The sequence below is a fragment of the Calidris pugnax genome, unplaced genomic scaffold (assembly GCF_001431845.1).
Source record: "Calidris pugnax isolate Ruff unplaced genomic scaffold, ASM143184v1 scaffold44, whole genome shotgun sequence".
Lineage (NCBI taxonomy): Eukaryota > Metazoa > Chordata > Aves > Charadriiformes > Scolopacidae > Calidris > Calidris pugnax.
Window position 1 is genome coordinate 2,722,599 of NW_015094506.1, and position 25,115 is coordinate 2,747,713.

Sequence of the window (25,115 nt, forward strand, 5' to 3'; positions counted from 1 at the left end):
AGAGAGTAGAAGGAGCAAGAAGAAACTAAAGCATTACTTTATTCCATTGCCCTTCTGCATGGAGATAAAAATCCATCCACCCAACCAAAACCAACTGTACCACTATAAATCTTCATACCCCCAGTAAATTTTTATTAAGGGCTTCAAGCTACTACTTCACTTTATCTTTAGTAGTTGGTTGATGCCTACACTCGGGCTCCCGATCTTCACTTATAGAAAATACATCAACTTGTGCTTAATTGGCTTCTCATTTAAAAAAAACCAAACAATTGTTAAGAGAAACCCCTACAAAAGAAGAAACAAGAAAGTATAGTCCAATTTACAGCTAATACTAGTTTAGAACTGCTCACTTCTAGAGTAGCTGTTAGGCTCAAGGTTGTCTTATCAGAAAGAAAAGAAGTTTATGTTACTAGATGACATCACAGGGAAATCCACAGAAGAGTGTCCCAGATTGCAGCTGGAACAATCCTCTTAAAAATCTTGAGCCCTGCAATCTACACCAAGATAGCAAAAAGGACAGTCACTTGCAACAGATGATCCAGCTAAGAACAATAAACGAGAGCTGATCAGCTGTGATTCAGTTGACATTAAGTCCAAAAGGAGTGTCACACAGCAAAGGTCTTATGAGGCACAAGTTGCTGACAGCCACTTTTCATGCAGTACACGTTCCTTTGCCAAACTAACTTTCATTTAAATGATCAGCAGCTGAAGTCAAATCCCACTACCAGAATCAACATTAAACTGAATTTCAGTTTAAATGCAGTCTCAGAAATCTTCCTTCCAAATCTTGCAAGACATACAGCCTTGCTGCCTCTATGTTGAAACAGTTGATAGGGATTTACTTTTAGTCATTCCTACGCAAGTCTTGCAAGAGTAACCTTTAGCACCTGAATAAGTCCATCTTTTTCTTGTATCCACTTGCAAGGTGAGAGTTTTGCTTTTGTTTTAAAGTCCGTGAGGAGCTACTAGCACAAAGCAGAGGAAATGAACAAGAAAGACAAGCAGGTATGACAAAGGGACAAAGAGAAGTTAACGGAAGCAATTCTTGCATGACTCTAGGATGCATTACACACATGACACGACAGCTGGGTTTCTCAGTCACCTGGTTCTAGATGAAGAATAGGAAAGTGTTGATAGAAATAGGCTCTCTGAACGTTCTGCATCTCTGCAACAGACAGAGACGTCAAAGAAAACCCACCACAGAAAGTGACAGCAACAGTAAGACTCAAAAGCAGATAAACCCAGAGAAGATAGAGTAAAATACTGAACAACACTGCAGAAAGAACACACTAGTTGCAGGACTGAAAACATAGATTCAACCTCAGATCTTGTGTTTGAGTGTTGCAGCTATGCAAGCTGCTGGGACAAAATGTTGCATTTGTATTTTATCCTGACATTCTTGGTTTTGAAAAATAATTGCTATATATGCAGCAAGTTTAACACAAGTTGACGCAAGTGAAACTTTCTCTTGAGTTACAGTGAACTTTTAATGCAATACCATGATCTAAGCAAAGGATGTTCCAGGTAATGCTCATCTTGGTGGCTTAGTTTGCAGGGAAAAAAACAACACAGCTCATCAGACTTTTGATGATCAAACAAACTTTTCTGCATAAAGCAAGAGAGAACAAGTGAGATTAAGTTTAATTACATACCATCTTTCCACAGCTCAGACACAAACTTATCCGATGACTGGTGGAGAAGAGTAGCAATGTTATCATTCAGCGGATCCATGTTCTTCATCAGCCATTCATCTGCTTTGTAATCCACCTGTACAAGACAAACATGTCAAGAAACTTGGGGGGGGATTTTCTGCAGCAAAAGATGCAAGAAGACCCAGCAATCTACAATAGTAGCACTGAGGTTTGCGCAATCAACAAGAGATTACCTAATCATTCTTGGGTTTGCCATCTAAGCAAGCATACCTATAAATGTCAAACACTAACAAATAGCTGCATGTTCTGTTCTGTCAGTAAAGGGAATGGATTTGCAATGGTAGTTTGCACCACCCAGACTGTGACACAGAAAACCAACTGCATCATCATTCTTGCTCACAAAGTCTCGATGCTGGTAGTTTCTGAAAAGTATCTTCACTGACACCAAGCCACAGTTTGACATGTCTTCAACCACATATATGTAACCTGCAGACAAAACCCCTTAGGCTCTGTAAGGTCCACAGCAACGGAACAACTTCATGAAATCTTCCACTGCCTTCCCACAGGCAGCCATTTTTCTAAATAGCCTTTTCTAAGAAGCAGTGGTTATGCATTAGAAAATACAGCAGACATTCCAGTGTTCACATTTTAGCTACACATTCTTTACCTTGCCAGCATAATGTATGATACAGAAGTCAGCTTTGTCTTTCAGCTGCTTTGGCTTCTGAAATTTGGGGTGGGTGCCTTGTTCTTGTACAACTTTTTCCACAAAGCTTTTGTCTGTTGCTTTTGGGAACCAGCACTCTTCATCCAGCAGGGCCAGGATACCAGGAGGCCCAGCCTTAAAGAAGGGAAACATCAAAATATGATTAAATACATGCCTACACCAATAATTAACACCTTTAGATGGCTAGGAAAAAAAGGGGTACCTAAGCCTGATCCCCATCACATTCACCTATTATGTGGTATCAGTTCAACTACTTCCATACTAGTAGAAATTGTTAATAATTCTTCAAGATCCTCATCCGAATTCTGAACATTTTTATGAGAAGGTCTCTTCCATGACAATTGTCTAGGTTGTTTTATGTGGAAAAAAAAAATAATCTTTTTTAAGAAGGAACACTGTCACACTGTTCTCCAAATATCCAGGTGTCTAAATGTAGAAGACCATAGCAGAACATTTCACAAACTAGTCCTTAGTATTGGAACATCTATGAAATTTAAAGATTCCCACATTTCATTAGACCAGAATAAAAGCAACAGAGATTCACAGATTCTCATCACACTTATAGTTAAGGAAGGAAGTTCACACTACTTATGCTAAGCCACGGATACACCTAGCATCATGCAGATCTAGACGAACAAAGACAATTCTGTGAGAGGAAAGAGTGGCTGACTGGATCTATTTTCACACAGTATTTCCTACGGAACTGATACTAACAGATTTATTGGTGACATACTTTCAGACAAAGAGGAAACTGTTCACTTCTGCTTCTATGCATACCACAGTGTCAGTAAGGACTACAACAGCTAGAAAGCTAGTTACTAGTCTAAAAATAAACGTTATGTGCTCAATGACAAAATTAGTGCAGCCATTTCTTGCTGCTTGACAGTAGAAGAACAAGCTTACCGGCTTCTCTATGAGGTCAATGCAGGGCTGCAGATCCAGGCCAAAGTCAATGAAATTCCACTCTATGCCCTCCCTCTGGTACTCCTCTTGCTCCAAAATGAACATGGTGTGGTTAAAAAGTTGCTGCAACTTTTCATTTGTGTAGTTAATACACAATTGCTCAAAGGAGTTCAGCTAATGAAGAAAAAAGAAAGATGTTTAAACAGTTGCTTTTTAAGACTACTATTGTCTTGGCACGAAAGATCACATTTATAGTTGAGGACTTGAAGCTAGTGTTCTGTGTGGGGTGGACAGCCCTTTGACAATAACCCCATTTGCTTATGAACTGCCTTTCCTGTGGCTGCATCACTGCTGCAATCCCTAGGGAAGTTCATAAACACTGTTCCTCAGACATTGTGAAAGAATGTTTAGTTGTAAACATCAGAAGAATTACTGCAGCTACTTAACCCGGGAACAGAAAAGACCCCGGTTTTCTCACAAACTCAGAGCTGGCAGGTCCTTTTCATAGGAAGAGGAAACAACAGAAGCCTGAAGACAAATTCCTAAAAGCACAGAGACTGGAAAGTCCCTTTTTAGTCCTCATATATAAAAATCAAGAGAAATAAAAGTGAAGGAAATTTCTTCAGTATCTCCAGCTTTCTTTGAACTGTAAGGACAAGGTTAATAACCAAGAGTGCATTTTCGTGTTAGACCACGCTAAATACAATGCAGCTGCTGAAAAGGATTGTCCTGTTTTAATTCCTCTACGCTTCAGTAATTCCTAAGCTGTTAAATCAGTTCAGCTGTATGTGAAACCACACTTCTGATCTCTGATTTTCATCTTTCTTGCAGAAAGGAGCTACATAGGTCAGAATATATGTTGGCAATGATTTGGTCTAACCCATCTTTCTTTTCCAGAACTCATCAGGAGGAATAAGAAACCATTTCTGACAATTTTTAATGATGCCAACATGTTTCAGTGGACCATTCTTTAAATATTTTGAGACAGATTAACGGGACATAAAATTTTAAGTCCAATGGTGATCCTTAACTCTACATGACATTTCTAAGATTTTTTTACAGGTTAGCGAACTCTTAAGCTGTGAGCTACAAAGAAACAAGAAAACCTGGAACTGTGAAATTAAATAATTCTGATGCAGACGCCTAAAAGGATGCAAGCACCAGAATATATAGCAATGAGATAAAACATTTGCAGAATACATAAAATATTAAAGAATGAACCTAAAAAATAAAATAAAAATACTGAAGAAAAAGAAAACACTAAAGAATGTTCATAGAGAATGAATGTTATTCAATAACCTATCTGACAGTTCACATCAGAAGCCTTCTCAAATAACAAATGTGGAATACATATCCTTTCCAGAAGTATACTATTCTTTTCCAGTTTTGAAGTGATTTCCTTCAGCAGCCTTTGCTCAATGGTAAACTGTGCAGAGTGCAAGGACCTGACTTCTCCTTACCTCAAAAATCTCAAAGCCAGCGATGTCAAGGATTCCAATGAAGGATGCACCCTGTCGCTTGGTCTTATCCAATGCCTTGTTGATACGCATAACCAGCCACCGGAACATACGCTCATAAGTGGCTTTAGCCAGCGCTTCAATGGCAAAGTCAGCCTACACAGGAAAAAGGCAAAGATCAGGATTTGTATTATAATCCAAAGCAAGGCATAGATTACACTTTTATCGTCTAATGGCAAACTGTAGTCTGAGATATTTCTGTCCACTACCAAACCCACTGAACAAGGCTCATTTCAGAGGTTATTCTCAATGAAAAGTAGATGGCATGGCGATATTCCATAAAAAAGTGAAGAATTTGGCTTACTAAATTAGTGTGTCAAAGCCAAATTTCAGGAACCTGCCCATTGGAGAAACCAATGCCTGGTATTCCAGAAAGAAAAAGTGATGCCCAGTCAACTCCAAAGACCATAGTAACATGTTTCATAGGCCCAACGAAAAGCCTTTAAATTCTTTTGTAATTTAGGACTTATGAAGCCAAATCCCCTCCTCTCATCCACTATTCTACCCGTGATTGACACAAAAATACTATGTATAGTTAGAAATTAAATATCAAAATGGAAAGGCAGCCTGTGACTATTTCTAGACTTCAGTCTCTTCCCATTCGCTTTCATGTTATGGGGACATGTTTATTTAGACTGAGAATAAGGACGTGTTCATAAACAAGCCATGCAGTGAGTAAGCACAGGAGCTTCAGGAGGCCAATGGCTCCTCAGTCAGGTTTCATTTGGAGTGTTACAAAATTTACTATCAGTTTCAAGGGTGTGCAGCAAATTCTTCGACCCCAGGAGCTGACCAACTCAAAAGCGATGCTTTCTAAATTACAGCAACTTAAAAATGTCATCCATGCATACAGCACTGAAGGAACTTACTCCCTTGGGACAGCCAGTCACCAAAATCAGAGGAGTTGCATTCTCTTTTTTTTTTTGTCCAGATGATAAAAACTGTAGGGGCAGGGTGATTTCTCTCCTTATCCAGACCAAGTTAACAAATACTAGAAGCAGTGTGTATGCTACATTACTCAAGTACAGTTGCCACACATTGCAGCCATAAAGATGCTTATTAAACGCTATAGAAACCTCTAATATGTTTGCTAGCTTTGTGGTGGCAAGATTAAAGACTGAAGTACTCGTTAATTTTTAGAGAATGCATACCTGCTCTTTGGTCTGAGCTTTCTGGACATAATCTCGCCCAACTTTGATGCGAGGAGTCAGGATACCTCTAGTGAAATCAGTCACATTGATACCCAAAAGGTGAGACACCTTTTGAGCAGCTAAAGACAGTAAGAGGAAACAACAAAGAGATTAATGTTCTGTTGTTTTTCTCACAGCAAACAAGAGAAGAAAAACGTTCCTGCAAATGCCTTCCCAAGACAGTAATGAAACAGCTTGTAAAAAATGTTAAATGAAGAACTGGTTAATGAGACAATGAAAGGTACCTTCAAAACCAAAAAATTCCCCCCCCCAACTCTGGCAACCCATACTACAGTTTATTGAGTTTCTCCAGAAGCCATGAGAGTAAATTTGAAGCAATACTCTCATATCACTAAGTCCTAACATGGAAGCTTTAGAAAGTCCATAGCCTGTGATCAATTTAAATATACATCAAGTAACAGACTTCATAATCAAGCTAATTGTTCTGTGTTCATCTACTGATTAGTCTTTGAGGTAACTCTGTATTTCAGATTCAAGATCCAAAAGCCAAACAGTTTACTCTCCTCCCCAAAATGCCATTTGGAGGATATTTTCTGGAATAATACTAGCCAACAATATAAAGACTAAGTCAAATTAGGAGCCTCTCATATTTCTGCAGTACATTTATAAAAAAGGACTAAGAGCTAAGCCTTCTGTCACGTGAAACATGACATGGTACTATTTACACATGCAACAATGGGTAATGCAATCAAAATATGTGCACATACTTTATATCCACCACACAACTAGCCACCTTACTACTCCTACAGTTGCAAGTCTACCTGCAAAGTTAGGAAAGAACATTCCTTAAAGTCTGTTTATATAGGTTTGTAGGAGCAATCATTCCTAGCTTGGTTAAAATGCACACACGCTACATATTCCAGTAGAGTAATCCTTTTCATCTGGTCATCACGTGTACTTCCTGACAAGCCCTGTCACTAGAACAGTGCCACATTCCTGCCCATGGGTGGCTGCAAACCCATGCCTGGTGGAACAGTGTGCATTTGTACGAAGGAGCAGGTCAGCTCCTTTGACAAATAATTCACCTTACAGAAAAACAGGACTCTAGCATTCTCTACATACTGTAATACATTCTTCTACTTGCAGGACATTCCTGTAGGCTTTTTTTCTGCATTTTTCTTTGGGGTGGGAAAAGGAGATTAGTTACCTGTGTTGTCTGGCATAGAGGCTTGGTCTGTATTACGCTCCTTCTTGAAGACTATATTGCCAAGTTGAAGAACACCTGAGATAACCTTCAGCAGACCTTTTAAAGCAATAATAATAGCTTAGTGTCACACACCACCAAAAGCCCTTATATGACCCAGTTACCTTTCCTGACATGGTTAAGAGGCCCTTCTAAACACCCCAAAGATCTTTCTGGAATTTGGAAGAAAATACCACAGATAATTCCTCTACATGGCTCCCATTCAGGACAGAGGACTTTCCCTGTCACTCCTACACAAGACTACGCAGCCTGGAAATCATCCATTCTCAATGTCACTATAGTAAAGCGGGAGACAGGATTGAGGGTAATGTGCCACCCTCCAACATCTATACTTTTTGATAAAACATTTGTTCTCCGTTTGAGGGCCAAAATTCACTATTTTTCTCAATGACTACTGTTAAACACAGAAAAGAGACAGTTATTAAGAGTACAAATCAATTCGGAGAAGGAAGATTTTGTTCCTTTAACCACGTGTCACTTTCAGCTCCCCAGCCAAAGGTCTGTAGTCCATACAGACACACATTCTAATGCATGAAGGGCAGCAGGCTGTGGGTGAAAGTGCCTGTACCATAACTATTACTAATTACATGCTGAAGCACCCCACCCATTGTTAATGATACATTCATACTCTTCAAATGGTGCACATCGCAAAAGCAGCATCAGATGCTAGAGCAGGAAAGACATTTTTCAAAGCCATAGCATCAATTCAGTTTTCACCATCTATCAATCAAAGCTCATTGCATAACAGCTTCTAGTTGCCTTAAGCAAAGTAAACTGCCAGTCACTTCCCAAGGATATCCTGTATCAAAGATTTTTAGGTCCCTCAATTTCCACCTTTTACAGAAACATTTGTTTTAAAACAATATCCTTTTGATAGCAGAGTGAACAAAGGCTCCACATATGCTACATCAGGACTAACAGAAAAGAAATATGTATGTTCCTAGTGGCGTGTTATGAAATCCAGTGGTTTGACACCTGAATCTGGAGTCCTGACACTTAGACAGACAGCTTAGTTTGATGTCTCATAAGTGAGGATAGTTAGTGTTTAGCCTGTACATCAAAACTAAGGAAGCCTGCCATCCAGCCAGCTACTGTATGTATTATTCTTCTAAGCCTACAAGGAACATTAAAGCACTTCACCCTTTGAACAGCAAGTGCAAAACACTAAAGCTGTCTTTGCCCTAGTAGCTGCACGTGACAGCAAAGACATGCCCTGGCGTATACATTAAAAACTCCAACTCAAAAAACCTGGGCATAGCAGGACATCCTGACAATAAATTAGGCTGCCAGTTCTTTTATTAAGTTGAGGCAAATTTCTCTTCACCTACTTACAGCACTTTCAGGATATCAATAAGTGTATTAAACTGTGGATAACAACAGTGTGGATTTATAGCAGGCTGGACTGTGAAGAGCAATAGTTAAGACACAGGCACATACTCCCTACAGCCACAAGAGCTGCAGTCTCCAGCAGAGAAGGTGGTGACCTCAAACCACCAGAGATGCTTGCTTCAGTGTAGAGAAAAAACAGCCCTAGTTTCAGAAGACCTTAGATTTTGCAGAACAGTTTCCCAACCAGTGAGGCAGATCATGAATGAGACAGCAGAGAGCTCTGGTCAATATGTATCACTGCACTTTGTATCGGCTGCATGCAATTCTAGCCTCACTGGCATGGTACTGCGCTCCCAGAATCAGACAATATTAATTTCTGATCAGCAGTTCAGTGTTAAGCTGGAAAGAAAGGCAGTACGGCGAGGCTATTCTCAAAGTACTAATCCAGCAGTGGTTGGATTAAATAGTTTAAAGCCACTGCTTAGGGATAGGGGGAGCACACAAGCCACACACTGCACAAGAGAACGAGGGGATTCTTGTATCTTGGATGTGTTATTCATAAACAGCATATATGGCCCTCGGATTAGGAACAAAAACAGCAAGCAGAAGTGTGTTTTCATTAGCTGCTTGACTCCTAACCTTAACTATATAAACTGAAACTGTGCTGGTAGATCCTGAGGTGCATCACTCCAAAGCCAGTAAAGTTTATTATTTGCACACCGTTCACTTGGGGGAGAATAAGAGGGAAATGGACACTAAACAAAACAAACCCAACAAAAACTCCAAACAAAGAACCCCAGAACAAAAAAAGCTCCACAGAGATACGATCTGTTCCTTCTTTCATTTCCTTGCATTTTCAAGGCCTTCAGAGGATTCATACCTATCTGCTCCTCATCTGGGATGCCCATGATCTTCATTGCCTCCATGGTCTCCAGAAACATGTCTTTGTCTTGCTGACCCGGGATCGTAACATGCCCATTGGAAAGGAAGCGATACTTGTTGTAAGGCTCCAGCAGCAGATCAGCTTAGGAAAGAATTGAGAAAGAAGTTACTATGGCTTTTTCTCTTATTTTTTCTCCTTTTTCTTTTTTTTCTTTTTTCCTTTTTCTCTTAAACAGGCAGTAAACTACCACCGAGATCTAATTTCTGACTTGCATGTACTAGCAGGTGCTCGAAGGATTTGGGATTAAACCCAGTTTTACTGCAAGCTGAATATTTAATGTATTTTAGATAAAACTGGAGTTTTTCTGCCTTGTTTATTTCTATTCCCTCCCTCTGGACTACTCCACCAAAGCAGTGTCAATCATCATTATGCCCTAAGTCTATAAGAAGCAGGGATTAATTTGAAAGTAAATTTGCCTTTAATTTCAGACACCTCATTTGTTTCAAGTCAGGTGAAAGAAAGTTAACATATAGCTCTTGAAACAGTAGCAACTATGAGAAAAGTCCTCTGCTGTCTTTCCTCCAGATTAATTTGCAGCTCTTGCACAACATGGACCCTGATTACTAGGCTGAGCTACGTGCACTAGGATCCTAGACTTACAGAGCTGCTTAGGAGCCAGGAGCTTTGCTCCATTCAGTTAAATGCCAAGCATATCACAGTAGGACCGTTTACATCATGAGAGATGAGACTAAACATGGGACAGTGATTTAGATAAGGAAGGGCGTAGAGTCATTGCTGGCAAGGAGACAAGTGCAGGAAGGAACCAGAGAAGCAAGTTTTCAGGAACTGAGAAGTGCAGGGGGAGGGCAGAGGGATGTACGAGTGCAGGGAAGAATTGGAGGAGGGGCGACTATATCTAAAAGGCAGAGCCTAGAAACTATGAAGGAACAGGTCCTAGACTGTAAGTGTTTTGGACCCTCTGTCGTTATGATGAGAGAATCCCGTAACTACAACAAAATCATACTTACTCTTCAAATGCTCTCCTGCCCCAGACAGCAGGTAGTAAAAGATGTGGAAGGTTCTCTCCTCTTTGGCTTGACGAATTGCACGCGACTTCTCCAGCAGATCTTCAGGGAGTCAAGGCATATGGCAGGACATACAAATCACTTCCTATTTTGCGGCAGGAGAAAAAACTCGCACCACCTGATGCTCTCCTCATGCCAATTAACAGGGGTATTGATTTAGCAATCATTATCAGTCAACAACCCACTGAGTTTCTGGTCTCAGTTCTGCCAGCCTCTAAATGATGGTTATAATAAGAGAGACTTAACTGATAAAAAAATACAGAAAAACAGTGGCCATCCATCCCTGCATGCTTGGGCAGCAGTGAAAACGGCTTACGAAATTCCAAAGCTATTCATTTTACCACAGTTTATGCTTCCATTTCAACCTTCTAAGATTGTAATTCAGAAAAGATTTCCACCATGATCACAAAGGTCACAAAATACTATATGAAAAAACAGGCGACTAAAATTTATGCTAGTGAGATTACTGTTAATGTGCTTCCTACCACTTTCTCAACCTGACAAACAGAAAGCGAGTTGTGAAGAGATTGCTAGTTACCATTATTGCCACTTCTGTAGCTTTTAAATTCTTTTAAGTGGTTACAAAAAGGATACAGGTCTCAATATTGGCTCCAACAATGTAGCCGTTGACATCAAAATTGATTCTGATGAACTTGCCCTAAGAGGAAGATAATAGCATTAAAATTAGTATTCATTCTATGTGGTAACAGCAGTAAACACAGCAAAGGTAAACCTTCCCTTTTTAATCCAGGAAAGGAAATTCAAAACAGGTCAGGCCGGTTTTAGGCAAAACAGAAGGTCAGCCAATAGGCAATGCCTGCTGATCGCAGCAGCGATTTAAACGAGACACTGAACACTTTCAGACATTTCTGACATTCAGACAGCCTACAATTCAAATTCATTATGTTTCAGCCTAGATTTCCCACAACCAGGGTCCTTTCAGTTTCATGTGCTATATGATCTGGACTGTTCTGCCTCCCTCAAAGTTAGCTTCAACCATTTTCATTTAGTTCCAGCTCTAGTTCCTTTATCTGCCTCTTAGACACTGCTCATTGCTCTCCAGAGCAAGTAAAATAATAATCAGTATTTGCTCTCCAAGATAAAATTGACTGTGATAAACTTAAAAATCAGCATAGAACCTGGCACAGAGTCAAGTTCCTTCATTCCAGAGACCTATAGGGTCTATTCTAGATAATCCACTGAACTAAATTCACTTCTCAGATTAATTTGAGGGAAGTCACTCACAGACAGTTGTCCTATCCCTGACAGCAATTTACCCAGAAGTAGACCAAGTCTTCTCCCCGGAAAGTGTAGAATACTGGCACCCATGCCGGATAGTAATACTCACAAATCTTGAAGAGTTGTCATTCTTCACTGTCTTGGCATTTCCAAAGGCCTCCAGGATGGGATTAGCCTGGAGCAACTGTCTCTCCAGTTCTCCCTAAAGAGAAATCAGAAATTAATAAAGTACGTAGTGGTTTACTGCATTAACTTTGGGTCAAACCAGCGCTGAAGTTTCAATTCACACTAGCTTGGCATCTGTTGCAAAGAAGCCGTATTAAACCTTAGGAGATCATCCCTTAAACCTTCAAAGGAGACTCATTAGTTACCTGGGTAAAACAGAAACGTTCACAAATGTGCCTTATTTCCTTCCTCAGCACAAGGGAATCCCAGTGCTGTCTTTCTGTTAACAAGAAAGTCACTCAGCCATAACATCCCACAGACTTCCCAGGATCAAAGCAAAACTCTGTACCATCCATGATCAGGCCCTCATCCCAGAAGTGTCTCACCATCTGGGCTGGAATTCTGCTAATAGTAGGTTAAGAAGCTAGTCTGAAAAGGTCTAATGTTTTAAAAAAATAAAAGCAAATCAAAAAGCTTTCACTAAGAGTCTACATCTTCCAAAATACAAACAAGCAAAAACCTCCTTTGTAAGGAGGCACACAAAAAAAGAGAATTAGTGGTATCCCACAAACTGCATGATCGCTTGCATTCTGTTGCCGTATTCGCACACTCCTCCCCTCAAGGAACACAAAATGTTGGAGCTGTAGAAAAAGAGAATTCAGAACCTTTATCCCTGCCAAGTACTAGACCACTGGAGCATATGCACCTTTCCCTGCAGGCTCTAAATATATCCCTGGCTGTTTTTAAAAATTACTTTTCCTCTGTGCAAAAAGCATGGCGTTCTATATATTTCAAGATTATATAAAGAGCTTCTAGACACAGAAAATGGCAGTTTAGATTAATGTTTCTCTTTTTAGCAGTTATCAGTAAGTACTCAAGACTTCCTGTGCATAACGGATGGAAACGAAGTTTGATTCACGAGAACTAGAAGTTATGGGCAAACTATTTAAGGGTATTTCCAAAGGAAAATTGTTCCCATTCATTCTCCAAGTGCATTATAAAACAGATTAGTCCTTACACAATCTCTCTAAAAATACATGCAATAAAGAAAAAAAGAAGAGGAAGATAAATGAGAAACCGTACAAAGCACTACAAGTCTTTATTTCTTACTTCAACAATCACCTCACTTCATGGTTGTGAAGTTCAAGGCCAAAGAAGACCCTCAGCCCCTGCAGAACTGCACGTACAAAGAAGATACAGCTGCTGCAGACACTTTCATTCACTGTCAAGTATATATAATGAGGGAATTAGGCCTGGGACAGGTACCTGAGATGGGACACCTGCTCTCTCGCAACAGAGCCAGTGTGTGGTTTTGTAAGGAGAAAATCTTGAAACTAGGGTTCAATCCTTGAACTGTGCGGCAGTCACATTTCCCCCCCAATTCTGGCACAGTTACTCAAGTTGAAACACTCCTTCCTCACTTCATTTCTCTCCCCCATCCTGCAGTGAAGTCCTAGGCCTTTGTTTGTGACTGCAATCTGCTACTATGCAAGTGAGAGATGCCAGAAACATAGTGTTTCAACTCAACTATGGAACAAGGAGGGAAGAGATTTTTTTTATCTATTTTTTTCCCCTCTGAATAGAAGTCAGGGTTTGATATCATGTCTATTTTAATTGTTTGGCTAAAAAATAAAACTAAGGTCACGCCTAGCTACACAAAGATCAAAAGTTTATAGAAACCCATACTACAGACCTTCTTGTTATTTCAGGAAGAAAGCATCATTAGTGTCAAGTAGGTGTTGGTAAACTGTAGTTTAGAGGCAACTGGGTCTGTTGAACCACCAAGGTAGCAATATGCATAGAGAATACCAGTTCAGCAATATAGAGCTCAGGGGAAAGCAAAATGCTAATGAGTTAGTTAGTCAAGTCAGTTAGCTCTCATGACTTGCCTTAGCACCATGATACAGTGGAAAGGGCAAGTTCTCAGCATGCCATGGCAATGGCATGTAAGATTAAGTGGTTGAAATTACTGCGATGCATTCATTCCTCACTGGCATGCACTGTACACTGTCTTTATAAATAAAGACAATCCTTTTATCTTTAAAATTTTAAAGAAATTTTTGGGTGGGGTTTGTTGGGGTATTTTACGTTCAATTTTGACAGTCACCTTTTACTGAAGGCAGAGATTTCATTATTATTATTATTATTATCATTATATAATGGGTAATTTCACACAGCAAAAACACTGCAACACAGAGCTGTCCATCATGAGCTTTCTACAAATTCTAAGGTGCCTATCATTAAGATGCTGCCAATTTTCTGACACCTGTAACTGCCATTCCTTGACCTGAAACAAATTTGTTTAATGCTTGGCATGCATTTGAAGTACGTACAACATTCTTCATGAAAACAGAAGCAATAACAGCCACTGGATCTGTTGGCCCATGGTTGGGCAGCGCGCAACTCTTCAGTACACTCTCCTTCTACAGCTCTCAATTCATAACACCAATTTAAAGCAACTAAAATCCTTGACGTCTATCTTGTACTCTGCATTTTTTGCATCTAATACACTTTTTGGAATTATTTCTATGCAAGGTAGAAGTTTTGCCACTCATTTATTCTTCAGGAATTATGGAGAAAGGCATCTAGAGACCACAGCTTGCTTTAACAGCATTCAATTTAAAACACCAAAAGATGGCAAAGGGTGTTTGGTTTTTGGGGGGTTTTTTTGGTGGGCTTTCTTGTTGTTTTGGTTTTTACATTCTAGAGATTTGCTTTTGTATTCTTCTCTGATGTGAGAGATTCTCATATAACTGAGTCCCAACAACAGTGAGCTGGATGGGGAAGGGAGAAAGATCATCAATAACCTAATCTTCATTACAAATATTTAAGCATTAGCAACTACTACCCGTGAATTTCTGATTAGCTGCAAAGACTCCCATCTTGAAAAAACTACTGCATGATCTTAAAAGTCAGCAGAGAAACAGAGACTAAACATGGGAAAACACCAAGTTCAACTTCCATAAATAAAGTTTCATCAAATGAAACAAAGTGTTTACATAATTAGATTCAGTAGTCCCCCGAAGCAGCCTTAATGTGCTTAGTAGTCACACCATGCAGCCAGAAGCTATGTAGTGCATATACTAACGCACTGGGGTCAGTGGAAGCTGCCACTACCTCCAAAACAAGGGAGGTAGAATTGAAGAATATGCTTTATGAATTTGATTTAGCTCTGATACTTAGCAAAACAGGCATTTACACCTAAAACTTCTAATAGTAGACAGTCAAGAAATTTTTCTAGTAGATCAAGCACCACTACTTTCTATATTAAGTTCTGTGCCTAGTCTTGCAGCATAGAAGTCTGACACTATCATACTCAACCCTAAAGAATAAATCTGCCGTGACCAGTATACCTGAGATCCTCAAAAAATTTAACATATTCATCTTGATTAACCCTTATAATCTAGTTTCAAGTTTAAGGTTTGTAAAGAATTGTTGCATAGAGCACTCATTACCAATTAACATTCAAAGACTCCCGTTCAAAATCCTCTCTGGTGAGGTCAGTGCTACTGTTTAGTCCCTAAAGTGGAGCAAAATGCGAGCTCCAGGACTTTTCAGAAGAATCAAAATTTAAAGAAAATAAAAACAAACCCAACCATCAAACTTGGGCAAATCACCAACCAGTCCAACTTAGGACTGTTCTATTCTCCTAAGCAGACTGCTTGTCCTGCTTCAGAGGTCGAAATTTTGCTCGAGGATAAGCAGTGGAAGAATACTTAACGCAACCCCGTGATTCTATTTTCCACACTTAGAAAAAGAAAAAGAAAAAAGGAGAATGTTTCTAAATACAGCTACTGACAGACCATGGAAAAAGCCTTCATATGTCTGAACGTTTGGCACATAGAACGTTTTTTTTTGGTTGGATTCCAGAAGTTACTTATTACTATGTGTGTGCACACATAGTATGCCTGTGTGCAGAGATGCCTTCTTATTCATACACTCTATACACATACATTAAGCTACTATGGGAAAACTCCTATGCAGTTGACCGTGGTCACATTTGGCATCTGGCTTTCATGACACAGCTCACCAGTGAACATTTCCAACACGTTCAGCTCTGGCTAATGAGCTCCCAGGCCTGGAACGCTCTGTCTGCAGGGCAGCCTTCCCCCCAACCCTTCTTTGCAACCTGCAGCCACATCTCACTGCAGGGAACAGAAAGCTAAACACCTAAGTATATTTATCTCACTGGGAACAGCACACACACTAGATGCTTATGGTTCTAGGAAAGCCTGGTCCAGTGCTATTGCCCTGGGGGAATACTTCTTGAATGGTATACCTGGGAAAATCCTGCAAGAAAAACCTTAAATGCAAACTAGTATTGAGCACAGAACACAAGTATTCTTGATATTACTTTAGTCTCTAATTGAACATCCTCACAAAAAAGATTACTGTGCACCACACAAAAATAAAATAAAATTGTGAATTGTCTATGGATTTGTTTTAGCTGCAGAAAGTGATATTGGTGTGGAGTGAAAAGCTGCTCAAAAAAATCACACAATGGGACAGAAAACGCATTCCTGGTGCAGAACGTGCAGTAAACGTGCAGCTCACCTACGAGGATACAACTGACGAATTCGGCAATAGTCCATCGGGGGAGAGGGAGGGGGAAAAAAATAGAAGTGAGACATCTTTCAAGTCCTCCCACCATCACCACCACCCTCCTTTCATGTGCTGCTAACACTTGGCTGTTTCTACCCTTTTAATGTTTTCCTACAATTTTAAAGTTTTCAGCTGCTGTCCACTAGCCTATCATTTCAGTGATTCTCCAGTTTTGAGACAGTACATATAATAGCCAGACCTAACCTGTACAGGTTTTTACACTGCCTGGACTAGTTATAAGCACTAGTAAAAACATCAGTATGGATGATGCTTCACCTGTAGAGCCTCTTGCCCATGTAACTTGCCCACGAATCCAAGAGATTGCAGATGAGTTTATCCCACTGTAGTCCCACTGAATTCAAAGGAGTTTTGACTTAGAACAATGTTCCCTGGCTTGCAATTTTTGACAAATGTTTATTTTTTCATACTTCACTGTCCTCCTCAGTCTTCTGATAAATGTTAGTACCTACGCTTTAATTAAGCAACATGGCTTTTACCAACATCTGCCAACATATATTTATCATCCAAAGTCAACACAGAAACAAAGCATCATTTAACCTATGTCTTACCTGGTCTTTTTTAGACTTGTGTGAAGAAGCAACGTGAGCCAGATACTGAATGACCTTCTTGGTGTTCTCTGTCTTACCAGCTCCCGATTCACCTCTGTAAAGAAAATCTGGAATTCATTCACAAACAAGACATAGGGAGCCATATTCTAAGCCTGAAAGGGCTACCGAGCTCCTTAACTGCATTCTGGCCATTATGGCACCTCCATCAAAACCAAGAAAAATCAAGTTGTACTGGTGAACGGTAGCAGTGTAGCTGGACTGCAAGCTAGCCCTCAGCCAGTTTTCCACTGGGTGCAGTTTCTGTACACGTGCACAGAGGGAAGGCAATAAAGAATTAAGCTTTCTAGACACTTGGATACAAAGATTGCCAGGTAGCTGAGGAATAATCCGGAGGCTGCTGTAGAGCTAGGGTTGAAAATTAATGAAGTGAGTCTTTCAAAAAGAAGCCTCCTGACTGCAAGAAGAAATATACCAATTCCTTAAGCAGAATTGAGGGCCAACAAATTTTTGCTGTGTCTAGAAGAGAAACTGCTGTATCAAGAGTATCTGTTATTGTATCAGCCTCATCAGTATGAATGCACTTAAACACTACAGCTGCATCAAATCTGAAGGACTCCTCCAAGCTTTTTCCATCAACAAAGCTGTATTTCTTTAGGAGTTTGAGCACAGGGGCTGTTTCAAAACCTCCCTTCTTCCTCCAATTCTTAGAAAAATTATTCTGCAGAAAGGACTACATATATATATATATATATATATGAGGAACTGTAGTGGGATCTTCCTTGAGTCTGTACTATTACCTAATTTACTGAGCCCCCCCCGCCACCCCCAGCATCTACAATTAAGACAGTCCTCCAACCCAGATTTTTAACACAGACATTGACATCTAGCCATGCTGGCAACTGTAATACTCACGTGCAAAGGATGGACTGATCCTCTCGATCTAGAATAAAATTTTTAAAAAATTAGTTAGACTGAGACTCTAAAAATCAATTTCTGTGACAATACGAAATCAACACCAAAGAGAAAACCAGGAACTAGTACTTCAGAATATGGCCAGGTAACCCCTTTTCTTACAATAGATGCCAACCTCCCACCATCTATCTGCCAAAGTATAATGGCACCACTGCAATTTAGTTTTCTTCATCCAGAAAGAATACTGTTTGCAAACAAACCTCACTGAATGCTTCTTTATCACAGAGTGATAGTTTGATGTACATCTATTGTTCTTCAGCCCTCTCCCTTGCCACTACACTGGGGTCATACTGACTTACAAAAGTTATCAGCAGAGTGGTGGAAATGGAAGGGGAAAGGACGAAGAATGACAAGAACCATTACAAATCCCAAAGTGCCAAAACCTCGTATCAAACAGAGGCTTTCACCCCTAAAAGAAACACTGGAAGCTCAGTGAAAAATTTTTGTTACTTATTTTGTACAGAATGGACTTGAGGACTACAACACTGAGCAGCAGCCTAAGTCCTACACAGCTGATTTATTTGTGTCACCATTCCCTATTGTTTTAACAGAGCAGCTGGTAATAGTAGAAACCTTTTCTTTTTCATGTTGACATACCAGTAGACATACTACTAATTCCTGTGTTCGATTCCCAGCTGTGGATGATAACATCTTTCCAGTTACAGAGCTTACTTCACCTAGCCTATCCATGCTATCTTCTCCTACATCTTCAACCTCCTTTCAGCATTCACCTACAATTCCACTTCTTCATACGTAGTCCTGACTAGTCCTTCCACCATGCCTTCATCCTACTGCTCCTCCAGCACGTTGTGTGAACACGCTCCCTTGCTTCTGCCTTGGTTTCACCTCTAAGCCACACATCCAGCCTGTGAATCCCCTACCCCCAGTCTGCATCCCATTCCTCCCCCATGCCACCAGGAACCACCTGGGGACACTGGGCAGACTGAAGAGCGCCTGTGCCTACACCCCAACAGCCTCGGTAGCTTGTAGTCATCACAGGGGCAGCTGGACCTGCCTAGATATGGAACATACTTGGGCACAGCAAGTCTTTCACAGACAGTCCACAAGAGCTATTGGGGCACCCACAGAACAGATTGTGCCACCAAACTAAAAATCCCCATTAATGCAGGTTCTTTTTGGCTTTATTTGATTTTTGGGGTTTTGGGTTTTTTTTCTTAAGGTCAACACCAGAGGAGTATCAGATCATCCAGCCTGAGAACCTCAGTAACACAGCAGTTAGATTTCATCCAGTTACTGCCATTCTTCTCTTTTTCCACACTTAGCCCTAATTTTGCACTGAACTGAAGTTTAACCTCTAAAGAGAGAGAAGGCAAGGCTCAAACATCCATAAGAGTATAAAATTCACTGGATTGCTCTAAAATTATTTCAGCAATTGGTAACCTTCAAAGTCTCCTATAAATTCTTTATAAAAAGAGAGAAGTATGTCTAGCCTTTGGACACATTTTCATGGAATAAGGAAAGCAGGCAAACCTACCAAATTTGAGATTCTATCTTTTCTTAAATTATTCTGACACCAATAATGGAAACATTAGATTTACACACTACGGATAGGCAACTCCTGCTCTTAAGCTTCTTTACTGGAAACTGACTGTATGCAGATGAGCACAAAAATTGAGAGGAAAATAATCTGTTTTATCCCTGTTAATACTGTTCTCAGAAAGAGCTAATCGGCCCTAAGACTGGAAGAAAGCGAGCAGAAGAAAATCATCACTCGAATTGTTTTGCCCCAGCAAATTCTTAATCATTCAAAACTAGATACTGCAGCCTTGTTAGCATTGTATATCCATTTTTTCAAGTGCTGAATTTTAGTCATTGCCTTTTAGCTACGCACCCCTTTTGCTGAGGGAGAGGCAAAGAGTAGATGTTAGTCACCTCCAAAGGCCCCATCCATCCAAGGTTCCCAGTGGGTCAAGGGCTCAGCGGACACACGCCAGCCCTCTGCGTGACTGGGCACTTTGAGGGTGGATCAGGGGAATAACTAATGACTCATTTATGGATTGCCTAAGGAAATGTATGCAGCACCTGGGTGCAATTCTCTATCACAAAGGAGTTATACCAAAGGAAAAGATTGTGCCTCTGAATAACATCTGACTTTCAAAAGCTTGACTTTAAAGAAATAGCCTTCTTGTCTGGGAAAAGGCTATATCCACATTCAGGTACTACAGAGGTTCTTCTAAGATGACAATTTGAGAGAAAGGGGGAAAAAAAAGAAGAAAAAAAAAGAAAGCTAAATCTAAGGAAGGTGGTCCTTACTCTTAGTAGCCAATTCTAGTGTTGGAATTATGAGCACAGGCTCCTCACACAGGCAATGGTGCCCTAAGCACTTGAAAAGTGCTTGCCTTTCCCTTCCCCTTCCCTTTCCTCCAGGAAAGGATCCTTAATCCAGAAAAAAACCAACATTGGTAAGCAGAGAGATAAACCAACTGCCCAAGAGAAAAAGATGACCAACATCAGATAACACTGAGAAGCTCTTTGGCACTGAACACTTTTTGACCATGACAAGTTTTGTTGCACTTAGTTGAGGAGCTCTTTTCGAGCCTCATTCCAAAGGGGCAAAGTAGCAAAAGCACCCTGGAGTGACCCGAGGAAGTCCCAAAGGGGCAAGCACGGGATTTTTCCATGCCTTAAGACAGAGCAAGGTGTTGAAAGGTGCTCAGGCAGGAAAAGTCACAGACAGTGTTCGAAATCCTCTCGGCACGAGGTTTTCCTCCCCCAACATACTTTCCTGGTGGCCTGCTGCAGCTGCGTTAGTCACCTCTGCTTTAAGGCAGCAGGAACGTACCTGCGAGTGCGGGCAAGTCACCGGCAGCGTGCAGACACTGCCATAAAAGGCAACATTCCTGTTTGCAATCCGGGGGAAATTCTTTCCCAGGACTGCAAAGCAGCAGTCATTGGGATAGCTGGAATTCTTCTAATTGTGTACAGACAGACAACTCCAATAATGTGTTGAGCAACAGGAAACTGGAGCCGACCAAAGGGCCAAAGAGCTAACGCACACACAAAAGCTTAACTCCGAGATACGCTTCCAATTAAGAATTGCTTTAAATGGCCTCCATACAATACTGACTTGTGCCATCACGAATGAGAATTCGGCTGCCCAGACAAGAGGCCACCTCCACCCCTCTTTATTATTTTTTTTTTTTAAAGGATCATTCAACATGGGGCGTGCTGCACAACTTCAGTCAGCACTTGCCTTTACTCCATTGTCAGTTGTGCAAGCAACCTACTCAGCAAAAGAGAATGTGCTGGGTACCATAAACTCAGTGGCTTATAATAACACAATCAAGAAACGCCTGATTAAAAGAAATCTGCATCTGCTTTTCAATCCTAAACGGAGTCACTTATTAAAAACAATCCAGAATAACAACTCATTAGTTAATTATAGCAACAGTTCTATATTTCAGACCAGCTGGCAAGAAAAGCTTTTTATCTAGGCTCTTCTTTAGCTCTCATCACCATAGTAATCAAGTGATCATAAGAAGCAGAAGCCTCAAGCATCCAGAAATTCAGGAAGTAAAACATCCTTCAAATTTAAGCTATACAGCAGTATGGTATAATAAGATCAGTAGATTAGGTTTACTGTATTAAAAAGACATAATATCTAACTCATTCTTGACTTTCTTCAGTTCAAAAATAAAAGACCGCATTTTAGACTGCTTCCAGGACCTTCAGCATACATTAAAAACTTAAATTAAACCAAAATTCGTTTTCACAAGGGAGACATCTTGTACATAGTAAGTCCTCAGACAAATATTCTACTGCAAAACAATGAATCTGAATGAATGCTGAACTTCTGTCATTAAATATATTGACATAATTGAAAAATTAATAGAGCTCCAAACTCCTGAATTTTGTTTTTAGGTGTTTTTGGGATGGGAGAGGAAAACGGTTGGGAGGCTAGAAGAGAATGCGCAATTTAAGCTCCACATCTCAGTTACAGAACACCCTAGCAGGCCTTTATCACCCACTTCCTCTGCATGAGTGACTCCAGTTTCAAGCCTGTTCATCTCCATAAAAGGAGAAGTAATATAGCATTCACACAATGGTGACATCATCTCTCCAGCTAAGAGGAAGCGTAGCTGAAAGGCAAAGGCTTGGCTTGCAGTCCCCTGCCTATAGCTGACTCATTAAGGCTAAAAGCTTAACCATAGCTAGATGGTACCACCCACCTCCTAACCACCGAATGTCTGGCAGAACTGAGCAGTCTGGCCCTCTAGGTTTCCGTTACCATACTGCTCCCCTAGCATCGTGGTGACTGCCTGTAGCCCAGCTTAGGCAACTGGCTGGCTGACCAAGTTAGAGTGTTGACCTAAAGCAAGAATCAGTCTTAAATGCATTTAAATGGTAGGAGTTTCAGTTCCCCAGTCCCTCCTCAAACTTCTCTTTTGACCTCAACATCATCTTACAACCCATGTCCTTCCCTCAGGGCTCTAACACAGCAGGAGCCCCGGGCACTTGACACACTCTGCTACTTGGAACAACCCCACTGGCATAAAAATCTAATCAAATACGTTTGCTGTGGCGCTTTAACCTACACGCTGGTTTGAGTGGGGTCAAAAACACTCCAGGGGAACACCAGAACAGAACCCAAGAGCCTCTTTTTGCATTATCATTTAGGAATGCCTTATAGAGAAGTTTAAAAATGCTAATAACCTATCATCAAGCACACAAAAAAAAAAAGAAAGAAAGAAAATTAATCAAATTAAGGACAAACATAGCATATTCAAGACAGCTCTCAACAACAGAACTTCAAGATGTAAAAAATGAGAAAAATCACTTGAGTTGGCAGGAACATTGCAGTGCCAAGATTCAGCTTTGCATTATCTGAAGTTTGAGGACAGTTACAAGAAGAAAAGTAAGTTTCATTTCAAAAAATGAAATATATCCTACTGGGTCAAATGCAAATATTTATTTCCCCAAGCCATTTTTGGACTAGAGCCCATACCCCTTTCTCTAGCATTCCTTAACTGAATCTGGAGATAGCAAAGCAGGAAAACAAGTTAGGCTGTAATTTTAGGTTACACAAATGTTTATGAAGTTCTGACAGGAAAGAAAAACTGGTATACTGCCTGCAAAAGCTCAGGCAGCTCATGATACTAAAACAATGAACTGCAGGGAGACTGACAGCAAGGGCTGAACCACTACATAAGTTACTGCCGGAGAGCTCCTGCTCTGGTTTACAGGAATGAAGCAAAAAGGGTGTGGTAACTACTGAAAAACAAGCGGGCAACGGACTCTTTTTTAGCTCCTTGTTCTATTGAAAACCACATTTCAAGACACAGATTTTGAGAGCTGCATTTAGAAATCTCAAGCAATTCAAAGCATGTAAAACATTTCTTAAGCAAATCAGAAACTACGTACATCTCTTCTTGCCATTTGTATACAAACACCATCAAAACAAAGCATCCTCCATAATTAGTATCCAAACAATGTTGCCCTTTGCGTCAGAAATTTGGACAAATCTTGGAAACAAACTAGTGAAACCACAGGCTATATTCTTTTGGGTATAGTGGGAACAGAACTTGACCTTTACATGCAACTTGAAATAGACATCTGTGCCTCTACATAATCTGAACAGTCCCATCAATCAAGTATCCCTGAACTGATAAGCACACACAGAATATGTTACAGAAAATAAAGATGCACTTTGGGACAGCGCAATGTACAGTGCAGCACAGCAAACCAACGCCAAGAAGCAAGCTGAGAAAGAAGACTTGAGACTGAGGAAGTTGAAACAAAAGAGTTCTAATAGCTTGGAAACTTAAGAAATATGTAAACATCTAAGAATCACAAATCCAATAGTTCAAGGTCATGTTCTATAGAAGCTGATCTAGAGGACTATTGCTTGTGAAAATGACAGCTGGGCCTGAGGTGCATGTGAATGTCTGCAACAGCAAGCCATATGTCTTACAATAGCTAGCACTGTTTCCTCCCTTAATGTAAAAAGGCCAATAGGAATCACAAAGTTAATATGCTTCAGAATTTTTTCTTTTAAACTCCAAATCCAGAGACCACCTAACTTTCAAGTGAATACCACCAGCAGCATGCTGGCTGCATAGGCTACTTTGCAGACTAATCCATCAAGGTCAAGGAAAATCACTGCACGATGATTTTAAGAATTTTGTTCAGTGAACTGTTAGGAGCCCTACACTAATATGTGGAAAAAATGGATGAGAAAAGAGACTGAGTACATTCATTAGTGATGAGCTGTCTGTTCCCCTCTCCTACCTATCTCTTAGTTGAGCAGGTTCAGCTTTGCAAACCAGAATAACCATACTGATCTAAACTATTACAGAAGTTTCAGGTACAGGCATTAAAACAGCCATCATGCTCCAGGCACCAATGAAATCTCTAGCTTTTATCAGTATTTGACATAGAAAATTCCCTATATGTGTTCCAAATAGACAAACAGGTGCTGTTTAACAGCTTTAATACGTGTTTTTCTAAATAGATCCCCTGGAGACTATGAATTGAGGTAAAGAATGTACCCCTTCACTGTACATCTGCTGCATTAGAATAATGATTTGTTTGCTCAAGACACCGCTCCACTTGCAGGCACTGTGCTTCAATCATCAGCACCAGAAAAGTTAATTCTTCTGAAAGCAGTCAGACCTGAGGCTTCTGGCATCCAGGTTACCCAGGGAACAGAAACATTAAAACAAATGGTTGTTTTCTCGGAAAACAAAAAATGTTAAACTTTTTTCAGAGTTCTGCTCTTGAAGCACAGGAAGTCTCTCCAAGTACCATGCAGCAAAATGATATTTGCATCTTATTTCTGAGTTTTAATATCTTGGGTCGAAAAAAGCAGGAAAAAAACCAACTCCACTCTGAACACATTCTCCATTGTCTTATTCCTTCAAGGAAGTACTTCTAGTGAAATTTAACAAAAAGTAATTTAACCTCTTGGAATATATAAATGCCAAATGACACTTGTGAATGGAGTAACCAGGGTAGAGACAAAATGAGGACCAAGCTCACCCATAGTGCATGAGGATAGATGCCTGAAAAGGGTTAAATAGTTTCTGAATTAGCAGAG

The 25,115-nt window shown here is 40.3% G+C and overlaps 1 protein-coding gene across 2 annotated transcripts in view; it reads right to left on the minus strand.

The window, feature by feature from the left end:
• The window catches only part of MYH9 (myosin, heavy chain 9, non-muscle), a 70,332-nt gene that overhangs the window by 20,827 nt on the left and 24,390 nt on the right, over positions 1–25,115 (minus strand). For both annotated transcript variants that reach the window (XM_014963668.1, XM_014963669.1), the window contains exons 4-15: positions 17,999–18,026; positions 17,087–17,180; positions 11,860–11,952; positions 11,106–11,169; positions 10,455–10,553; positions 9,424–9,567; positions 7,158–7,253; positions 5,951–6,069; positions 4,743–4,895; positions 3,283–3,456; positions 2,320–2,493; positions 1,653–1,767 (exon numbers count right to left, since the gene is read on the minus strand). In XM_014963668.1, the coding sequence (XP_014819154.1) occupies positions 1,653–1,767; positions 2,320–2,493; positions 3,283–3,456; positions 4,743–4,895; positions 5,951–6,069; positions 7,158–7,253; positions 9,424–9,567; positions 10,455–10,553; positions 11,106–11,169; positions 11,860–11,952; positions 17,087–17,180; positions 17,999–18,026 (1,353 nt within the window). The remainder of the gene's footprint in view (positions 1–1,652; positions 1,768–2,319; positions 2,494–3,282; positions 3,457–4,742; positions 4,896–5,950; positions 6,070–7,157; positions 7,254–9,423; positions 9,568–10,454; positions 10,554–11,105; positions 11,170–11,859; positions 11,953–17,086; positions 17,181–17,998; positions 18,027–25,115) is intronic.